At 41.7% G+C, this 10,668-nt stretch overlaps 1 protein-coding gene across 2 annotated transcripts; it reads right to left on the bottom strand.

Moving 5' to 3' along the window:
* Window positions 1-1,532: 1,532 nt before the first annotated feature.
* F2R (coagulation factor II thrombin receptor) lies at window positions 1,533-10,668 on the bottom strand. Of its 2 annotated transcripts, none has more exons than XM_083883291.1 (2): window positions 9,969-10,668; window positions 1,533-3,147 (listed from the first exon to the last, which is right to left on the bottom strand). In XM_083883291.1, the coding sequence occupies exons 1-2, from the start codon at window positions 10,027-10,029 to the stop codon at window positions 1,946-1,948; spliced, it is 1,263 nt and encodes a 420-aa protein (XP_083739417.1). In that variant the 5' UTR covers window positions 10,030-10,668; the 3' UTR covers window positions 1,533-1,945. The 2 variants fall into 2 exon arrangements, with proteins under 2 accessions (XP_083739417.1, XP_083739416.1); XM_083883290.1 differs by lacking the exon at window positions 9,969-10,668 and adding an exon at window positions 9,769-9,888.

Here is a 10,668-nt window from a genome sequence, read left to right as displayed (position 1 = left end):
TGGATTGAAAAGGACCTTACAGACCATCCAGTTCCAATCTCCTGCTGTGGGCAGATACTCCTTCCACTACACCAGGTTGCTCGGAGCCCCATCCAACCTTGGCTAGAACACTTCCAAGGATGGAGCATCTAGAACTTCTCTGGGCAACTTGTTTCAGTTCCTCACCAACCTCTCAGTAAATTTCTTTCTAAATCTAATTTAAATCTACTCTCCTTCAGTTTAAAACCGTTACGCAATATCCTATCCTTGAAGATGCTGATAAAAGTCTCCCTGTCTTTCTTATCAACTTCCTCCAGGTACTGAAAGGCTGCAAGAATGTCACCCCAGAGACCTCTCCAGGCTGAACAACCCCAGCTCTCTTAGCCTTTTCTCACAGGAGAGGTGCTCCATTCCTCTGATCATCTTCATAGCCTTCCTCTGAACCTGGGCTAAAAAGCCCTCCCCCTATGTAACTCCAGGAAACACAGAGGTAATTCTTTTCAGCCAGCAAAGAGCGGATGTCCACAGTTTCTGGATGGATTTGGCTTTTGCTGAAAAACAAGACCATCCCTAATGTGATACTAAACAAAATGAGAATGTAACTTGAGTATGTCTATTTGTGGGGTCTTGAGCTTGCAAGCTACACATGCATGTGTTTTTATCACTCATGTACTGAAAAATGGCAAAATCCTGAGAAAAATCTAGAGAAACCCTGGTAATGCAATACTTAACCATGCTCAAATCCATTTAGGAACAGGCACAAACCAACAAGAGATCATGGTTAGGAATTCTCTCACTGTCACACTGTATGCAGAAAGATGAGGTCTTGTATCACTTGTGCTGGACTGAAGACAGCTCTTTTCCACTGCTGTACTTCTTGGCAGATTTCTGTGGCAAATCCTATAAACAAATTCCTACTTAATTTGATTTCATGTACAGTCCCATTACCTACATGCTTGTTTCTAACACTGAATTTGTTATTTTTGCTTTACTGTTCTGTGTAGCAAAAGACTGCTCCACAGAATGAAGTTAGCTATTGGTTAGGTGTATACCACAGCCTTTTCACTAGATATGGACATGGTGTAAAATGTGGAAAATGTCCATGCTAGCAGGGATAAAGGATATTTTCAAGTCCTAAATATATGTATGATGACTAACTATGTGCAAGAAAGCACAACAAGATGATTAATGGAGCTTTTCCAATGTATTTCTTGGAGAGTCATTGATTTATTGTGAGACACCATCTCACAAATTTTTTTGAAACTAGTTGTCAAAAATACCACATTCCTAACTAAAATGCCTAGCATATGCTAATGGTAGGAATACCAAAAAGCAGCTCCAGCTGCTGGAAATTATCTCTCATGTCACACACTGCACCAAACCATAGCTGGGTTTTGGTTCCTCACATACCCAAAACCATACAGATTGTTTTGAAGTGGAATATGTAAAAAATATAAAATTAACAATATTCAGTGTACCAAGATTCAAAATAATGCTAAGAAAATAAGTTAATTGTAATTATAGAAATAATGACATACAGGAGAAAAAATAGCCTGGAAAGATACTTTTACTTTTTTCAGGAAAAACTGGATGGATGGAGTGATTCCATATACAAGAATTTATTCAACCTGATAGGTACAGTTCAAAATATTAAAATAGGTTTTCTACAATAAACTGGACAACTAAACAACAAAGGATTTGTCTGAAAAAAGTTTATTTGAAAGCCACTCGACTGTTATTAAGAAATTATTTTTCCCCTCTAAATTAACCTATTTACATATACTATACATATTTATATATATATATCTATGCACACACACATACAGAGTTTTGAGTTATGTATTACTATATTGGATCCATAAAGCTATGTATCATACAACAACTTGGTTTAAGATTTTGCCTTTCTTGGATATAACAGTCTTCTTTTGTCTGCAGCTGTGTAAAAATTAAACAATTTAAAGACATCTCAATGCAGTGCTAGTAATTTTCTGTAGACACTGTTATTCACATTAGTAGTCAATGTAGCCCTTCTACTACTAGTGGTAGACATCAACTGGCCACTGCTGTTACTACTGTTAGGATCAAAAGTTTTGTTGCAATTGAAGAGGCTGAAAAATTGTCTCTGATACTGAGAGGAAGCATAGTAGTAAATAAAGGGGTCGATGCAGCAGCTAATGCTGCTGATAGAAACACAGATTAAATAGGCAAAGTAGAGATACTCTAAGCTGTTGTCATATGAAAAATGGATATAATGAATTAAGAGGAGAACATTTGTTGGTCCAAAGCAAATAACGAAAACAGAGAAAACAGCCACACACAAGAGCAAGGCACGTGTCTTCTTGTTCTGCTTTGCAACAATGGTGGAAGAACTAAGACAGCGAATGATACACACGTAGCAGACAGTAGAAATTATAAACGGCACTATGAAAAACACAGAAGAGAAGACAGAGAAGAAGTGGACGTAATAGCCATGGAGCTCAGACTCCCTCAGCACATCGTGGCAAGTCGTTATGTTTAACCTGGGTATTTCCATGGTTTGCTCTCGTAGGAGGAAAGGTACAACCCCAGTTATTGCTACAAGCCAGATGATGAGACAAACCAGCGAGGCACGAGGCAGTGTACGCCACCCCAGGGACCGCATGGGGTACACCACTGCCAGGAACCGATCGAAGCTGATGCTGGTCATGAGCATGACTGAGCAGTACATGTTGCAAAAGAAGGCAGCAGTGATGAAACGGCACATCTGAGGCCCAAAGATCCAGTCGTTTCCAGAAAAGTGATAAACGATCTTAAAGGGAAGCACGCTTACAAAGAGAACATCCGCCAGGGCCAAATTCAGCATGTATATTACAGCTGGCTTCTCGATTTTCATCTTTTTCAGGAACACGAGTATGGCTGTAATGTTCAGAGGGAGGCTCAGCACAAGCACTAGGGTGTAAACTGAAGGGACAAAACGAGTCAGCCAGGGACTGGTGAGGTATCTGGCTGTTTGAACTGACATCATCCGTTGTTCATGTAGGAGTGATCCACTCTGGTTGGTGGCTCCTGATCCAACTTCCAAGTAATCTTCAATGTCACCGTCAACAGGTATAAGCTCAGCATCTGAACTGGAAGTAAAACGTATGGAAAAGCTTCTGACGGCTGGTATGCTGTTGTTATTTGGAAAGCCTGAAAAGTAAGAAAGTATTAAGATTAATAAGCCGATATTTAGATGGTATAGGGAAGCAAAAACATCTTTCAAGAAAGAAAGTTCAGATTACATTAAGTAAGCAAAATAATAAGGTTAATTTCTGATTCAACAGGCAGGTTGCCCATAGGTCAGCCATTTTACTTTAGCGCCTCCTGCTAAAAATTTGGGTAAGATGTCCTCTTTTGTCTCCTATCTCTTAGCTTGAAAGCTTTTATTAGTAGTTATTGCAGCTATGCTTAAGTATCCAATCTAATCTATGCTCTCTTTGGGCAACTTTAGTACAAACACAACAGGGAATTTGCCAGCCTTAAACTGTCTTGGCCAGACCCTTAATGCATCTTTAAAGAAATGAGACAGTGGCATAAATACTAGCGCTCATACACAAAATTCCCACTGGGAATACTCTAAAATCACAGAAATCACAGAAAGTAAAAGTGCTATTAAAATATCATGGTTTTGAAATATTTCTGTTTGCTCTGAAGACATCTTACTCAACCTGAAGGCTCCCATCAGAAGAGATGGCAGAGCAGTTTTAGAGGCAGATGCAGATCCACCTTCTGCTTGCAATGAACAGGTAGCCACATATTGTCCTGAAACATTTGTCCAGAACTCAGGAGAGTTCTCCTTATTCTAGCCCACAGTGTGCAGGACAGCATATGCCTGGCATACTCCTGGGGCACCTGAAACCTACAGTTTCCTCTACAGCAAGGTCTTCATGGTTTGGTAGCTAAGTCAGGACAGGGTATCTCTGCCTTTTGAATGTAGTAAGTCAGAAAATCAGCGTGATAAAGTGTTAAATGTGTGGCAGTGGTGTTTTTTATGTAGAAAAGGAAAAACCAGCCAATTAAAAGAGCTATTTAGACATTATTTCTGCAAAGTTGTTTGTATGCAGAAATATTTTGTAAGTCTGTAATTTTCAGTTTTGGCTTAATCTGCTTTGGCAAAGAATAATTCAAGTGTACTGTGGGTAAAGAGATGTGAGAGAGTTATAACTACTTGAATAACCAGTCACCTGTTTGGCTCTGCAACTGATCCTTTGTTGAATCCTAGACAATTAAAATAAAAATGATGGTGTCTTAGCTCTGATCTGTGAGCTGAAAGTGCATGCAATGATTCACCTGTGTAACATGCTTCTTGTTAGAAGCGATTATTTGTTCTATAGTAATTGAAACCAGTTTTGTTTTGTTTTGTTTTTTCCAAAGCATCTGAAGGAGCCAGATGGCAAAGAGTGGCTGCAGCTTTAAGCAGCCAGCTACCTCCCTTTGTGCACAGGCAGGGATAGAAGGGCCCTACCCCGCATGCATTTTTGTAACATTCAGACTTGAATGTGGGGGGAGATCAGAGGACTGGTAAGGCAGTTTGGTGATTTTATTTAGAGCAGCTGTGCTTTATGTACCGTGCTGTGTCACAGCAGCATTCTAGGAGCAGAGAGACAAAAGGGAAGTGTTTGAGAGAATAGTTTTCATATGCAAAGTGACTAGATTGCAGCCTCTGCCGGTCAGAAAAAAAGATGCTGGGAGCTTGTTACAGAGACTGTATTAGGAAGGGTGTAGTTTGAAGCAGAAATGACAGAAGTACGTTAGATTTGGTGATTACACAGAGGGGCAGTAAACTCATTTATACAAGAGTCTATTCTATCTTTTTAAAGAGAACACGAACAACAGGCAGAACTATAAAGCCTTAATCTATAACACTTCTTTATTAGTTTAGTCCAAGCAGTTGGATGGCTCAAAGAGGCAGCTCCTAGCTTTTAAGTTGCAGCTCAAGTCCTTTTGTATGACACTTCTAACTTCAGACTGTGGCTGACATCAAAGAGTAGGAGATTTTCTGTATTTAATAATCACTGCGATAGAAATATTCTAATCAGAAATAGAATAAATGACACAAATGACACCACTGGTCTTCATCTCTTTTGGGAAGATTATAACTATACTTGAATGAATGCCCCTCCCTTCCCAGATTTCTTACACACAGAATCTTGCCTCCATGGTAAAGAGACAAGTAAAATCAGTAAAACTGAGGAAAAATCTGTCAACTGTACCTATTGTATTTCTTGTACACACAAGTTTTGTGAATTTAGGATTTTGAATTCTATGAGTATTTATTTCCAAACCAGAAGATTACTGAAAGAGAAGACAATGATAGATTTAGACCCCAAAGGCTGACATGTCCTTCTTGCTTTCTCCACCACTGTAGAACAGTGTGGAGACCAAAGAGGTGACATGGTTCCATGTAAGGAATGCATGTTCTTGGGAACACAAGATATAAACAGACATGAAAAGAGAGAGAGTTAGGAAAGCCTGGAGTTAGGAACTGTGTTGCCAAGATTACCATTGCATGACTTCATAACTGAGGCACCAGCACCTCTCCCATCCCAGTATCCCTGAACTTTGAAGGACCTGAGCTGTGCTGCAGTTTCACACTTTTGAGGACTATCAAGCCAACCCAATCAGAGTCACTGACCCTTAATGACTGAGGTTAAATCTCTTAGTGTGGATGCCCTGGGTGCTAACCTGACCCACTTCTCATTACTAGCTACTAACTGAGAACAGCTACAAGAAAAAAGTGCTATGAAAGGGACAGGCACCTTTTACTCACTACCAGCTTTTGTCTTAGCTATTACTTATAGTTAATTGAATGCTGCTAATAATTTTAATTATATTGTAAATTCTTGGAGACATCTTGTTTACAAGTTTATTAGATGGAAGGATTTAGAGTCACTTACTCCACTACAGAAATTTTCTAAAAATAGAATCCTATTACAATAAATCAGTACAAAAAATTATAAATAATTTAAGTTTAGTTAAGATTCTCTGGAATAATATTTTAATTTGGTGAAAACTATATTTTCTTTGTATAGCAGAGGCTTTCTAAGTTCAGAGTTGAACTTCAATTCTGTCCACATCACCTCCATACTCCATATTCCCATCGTGAACTTAGATGACATGAGGTACTGCTTGCAAGCCAGATTTGTGGAAAAAGGTAATGAAGCATCACACTTGCTATTTCTGTGCCACTTGATAATGTAAAGAATGGTGACTTAAACTTTCCTCATGAAACTAAATTTAATTTGAAAGCTTGACAGCCATGTATCAGTTATTATCCTTTACCAAGCTGCTTGTATGACACAGTGTCTGCAAAATTCTAGAAAAAACAATATGCACTCCATACTTTCTGAAACAGAAAGGAAGACAAATACTGTATTGAGGTTTTGTATTCCTTCTGTGTCAGTGTTTATATGGAAAAGCTGAATATAGAGGTTTATTCACAGAAGGGAATAGGATGAAGTCACGTCATATTATTTCAAAAGATTGTAATGAATCTTCATAGCAAACAAAAAGGTCAGTAGGGGAAAGTACATTACATTTAAACTGGATTAGTACAAGACTGCCAATATACAGTAGCTCTACAGAAAAGGTTTTGAAACTACTGATAGCTACAACTACACCAGAATCTGTGAAATTATTCTTTCCAACTGTTTTCAAGCTATAGATATCATTTGTCTAAAACATATTTCACTACAGCTTAATTTTTTTTAATAATTCAAATAATCTGTTAAGAAAACTGAAGTAAAGCTTGTATAATGATCACAAATGTTCAAAGGATCATCTTATTTTTCTAGGCTGTCATCCAGTCCTTTTGGAAGAAGTCAAGCTTGACTGATTTCTATTTTTATAACAAATAGTAACTGTCATATCAGCAATGAGAATAACCGCTCTATCAAAATACCTACAAAATTTAAATAGGTATGAAAGAACAAGATTAGTAAACCACGAATACAGAAACAGCAGGATAAAGCATTGGTCTGTAGTCTGGTCACTGAATGATAAGCAGAGTCTTTTCTTTGCCTCTGCTAAGTAATTCAAAAGGCAAAAATTATGTAGAATCAGTAGGACACTCAAGTTCCCAAAGTCTTCTTTTAGTCTCTGTGGTTTTTTCATCAGTTCTCCAAGAAGGACATAGAGGAATTATGCAGAAAGCTCAGCAAGTTTGTGATTGTTTAATTTTAATAATCCACAATGTGCTATTTTCTATCAAGGATTACATATTGTTCATCTCACAATCAGTATACACGTATGCTGCTTACCCTGACATTTTTTTTAAAAATGCAGAGATATATTGTAATTTCTCTTCATTTCTACTTTCATATGCAAGGGACTACACTGCATACCACTCTGTGAAACAATTAGAGAGCAAAAAATACAACATCTTTGACCAATCTTAAAAAGCATTCTTGAGCTCCGGAAGAAACTTGAAAAATATTTCTGTAGGCCCATAAATATGGACAGGATGTTACAAACCAGCAGACTTCATATCCCAAGGGATATCTTTGAGATGTGAGAGACTAGAGAATGGGCTCCTACACAAGCCAATTAAATATTTCCGTATGTGCTGCTGGACAACAATTAATACTGATTTCTTGGCATCACTGGTGACAGCTGGATATAACAGCTGCATATAACAAATAGCTTTATTTTATCTCCCCTTTGTATAACCCGAAGTGATAAGCATCTAGAAGCTAAATTACTCAGTGGCCCATAAATTAGGCATGTGAAGGCAGACTGTGAAGTGCATGCCAGATACATTAATGAACAAAATAAAACACGGTCTTGTAGGAGTGATGACAGTTATCTGCCATTATAAAAATAAAACTGAATTGTTTATGAGTTCACATCTCCATTTATACAGAATTTGCCATTAGATCACACAACTGATGTAGTAGTGATCTGAACACATTTTCTTGAACTATTGTTTTCTTTCCACTGGATGTCTGCTCCTTTTTGCTCTCCTTTCTCATCTCTTTAACTACATATGCTGGCTCCAAACAGTAACATCTCTCTGTCTTGCCAGCATTGTCCCAAGGCAGGTAAGTCCAGGCAAGTTCAGACCTTAGGCACCTCAACAGCACCTGGTGAGATAATCTGTGGGCATTTAACACCCACCTACTGCCAAACCAGTGCTTTTTTACCTGCCCAAAGGAAAAGCACAGGTCAGTAATGTGGTAACTGCATAGTGAAGGATGTGGGAAAAGCAGCAGAGAAGTTGCTGGTAAAGGCCAGAGCAGATCTCAGGATACAACAGTGCATGGGCAACGGGAGCCAAGTATATTGTGGTAAAAACAAGAAAGGTTATCTAGGACAGTGGGGATATTATATTAATTACAATGAGAGTGAGAGCTACAAGAGCAGAAGACATACTCAGATGACTGGGTTTTGTTAGTTCTGTTTATGCATGGAGTAATTGGAAGAATAGCACTCAACAGTGAAATCTTTTTCCTATCATTAAGATGTGTAGTTTGTCTTTTACACCAACAACCCCTTTTCTTAAGAAGATGTTTTCCTTTGACTTTCCATATGAACATGATTTTGACAGCTTCATTCCCCCTTGCTGATGTGCCAAAAAGTTGTCTAGCAAAAATTAACTCCCCTCTCTGATGTTTCACTCCCAGCATAGTTATAAACATTAGGTCTGTGCCCTTTCAGTTTAGCTCAGATGTCAAAGTACACTATGCTCTGAAATTTCCTCTTAGCTGCTCATCTAATCAGCTCTTTTATTTATGTAGGACCTGAGGCTTTACTGCAGGTCACCTCATGGGACAAAGTTATTTCTTAGTCCCATGAAAGCAGCACTATCTAGCTGATTAAAAAAAAATCTTAAACAGAATCAAGCAAAATAGTAATAGCAAACCCCCCCCCCCCCCCCGCCTGTACTAAATGCACAATCCTTTGTACTGCTGTACCTCTACCATGAAGTGTTATGGACTCTTCCTTACTTCAGCAGTTCCATCATCTAACAAGCCCTGAGCTTGTTAGCTCCATGGACAGATCCATGGGCTGACCAGTTAGGGTACTGATGTTGCTACTAGTGAATAACCATGAAATAACTGTGAAAGTCATCTATCTGCTTGAGGTGGATATTCTGAACTGGTTTTGTGCTGGCGCATCTTCCGAAGTTTGCACCGCCTAGAAATTCAGCTGGCACTCCCTCTTCTTACGTTGTTAATGAAAGGTGAAGAGAATCCAGCAGCAAGTCTCGCCCATCTGGTCCATTCCACCATCACCTGCTATTGCCCGCCCGCCTCCTTGGGTACGGCATCACCCCAAGCCATCCCTGACCACTACCAACAGCCTCTCCTCCTTCATCCCTCACCACCACCAACAGCCTCTCCTCCTCTATCCCTCACCACCACCAACAGCCTCTCCTCCTCTATCCCTCACCACCACCAACAGCCTCTCCTCCTCTATCCCTCACCACCACCAACAGCCTCTCCTCCTCTATTCCTCACCACCAGCAACAGCCTCTCCTCCTCCATCCTTCATCAACAACAGCCTCTCCTCCTCCATCCCTCGCCAACACTCTCTCCTCCTCCACCCTTCACCAACACCCTCTCCTCCTCCATCCCTGACCACCACCAACAGCCTCTCTTCCTCCATCCTTCATCACCAACAGCCTCTCCTCCTCCATCCCTCACCACCACCAACAGCCTCTCCTACTCCATCCCTCACCAACACTTTCTCCTCCTCCACCCTTCACCAACGCCCTCTCCTCCTCCATCCCTGACCACCAACAACAGCCTCTCTTCCTCCATCCCTCACCACCAACAAGAGCCTCTCCTCGCCGCTGCCTTGAGCACAAAGAACCGAACAAAACTCGGCCTGAACTCGCACTAAAACGCCCAAAGGGCATCCCACGCCCCGGCTACGTGCGGGCACAGATGCCGTGTTGCTCGGAGGCTGTGTGACCATCCCCCGGTTCTGGGAACACTCCTGTCCCCGGGCCCCGCTCCCCGCGGACCCACCTGGCCGGGGCGGCGGGCAGCAGAGCAGCGCCAGGGCGCACAGCAGCGCCCGGGGCCGCATGGCCGCGCCTTTCTTCCCTTCCTTCCTTCCTTCCCTCAGTCTGTCCGTCCGTCCGCCTGCCTGTCCGTCAGTCAGTCCGTCCGAGCGTGTGGGGCAGCGCTGGGCTGGCAAACATAGCCCGCAGGAGGCTGGCGAAGAGCCCGCACCGCGACTTCCTCCGGCAGCGGGGGCTCGGCACGGGCAGGGGAGGGGAGAGCAGGGGAAGGAAGGGGAGGAGGAGGAGGAGGAGGAGGAGGAGAAGGCTCAGGGGCAGCACCCGCCGCCCCCATGGGACTCCCAGCCCGGCCAGCAGCCCTGTCCCCAGATGGGACACGGGAAGCGGTGGCGGGCTGAGGCGGGGTGAGGGGTCCGCAGCTCCGGAACAAAAGGTTGCGCTCAAGGAATTCTTCTGAGCTGAGTTTGGCAAATTTGCAGCTCGAATGCCTCACGGGAGCGGTTCCAAAGCCAGATGAAATGGCTACATTACTCACAGCTGAAAGATCACGCTGGTTCAGAAAAGCCCCTTACAATTGATGCGCTTCGTATAAAGGAGGTGACGTCCCAGCTTGTTTGTATTGCATGTATTCAGTAAACTGACTGCTCTACAGACACAGGGCAACCCAAGAGTGATTCATTGCCCGGCTTTGCAGCCCTGTCCGC

This window comes from Zosterops lateralis (assembly GCF_965231275.1).
Source record: "Zosterops lateralis genome assembly, chromosome: Z".
Classification (NCBI taxonomy): domain Eukaryota; kingdom Metazoa; phylum Chordata; class Aves; order Passeriformes; family Zosteropidae; genus Zosterops; species Zosterops lateralis.
This window is presented reverse-complemented; position numbering and strand designations above follow the sequence as displayed.

Excerpts from the sequence above, each read along its gene's own strand:
- F2R (XM_083883290.1), bottom strand. The coding sequence starts at position 9,856 with ATGCCCTTTGGGCGTTTTAGTGCGAGTTCAGGCCGAGTTTTGTTCGGT. Across the intron at positions 3,148-9,768 it reads GCGAGGAGAGGCTCTTGTTG|GCTTTCCAAATAACAACAGC; the intron begins GTGGTGAGGGAT and ends CTTACTTTTCAG.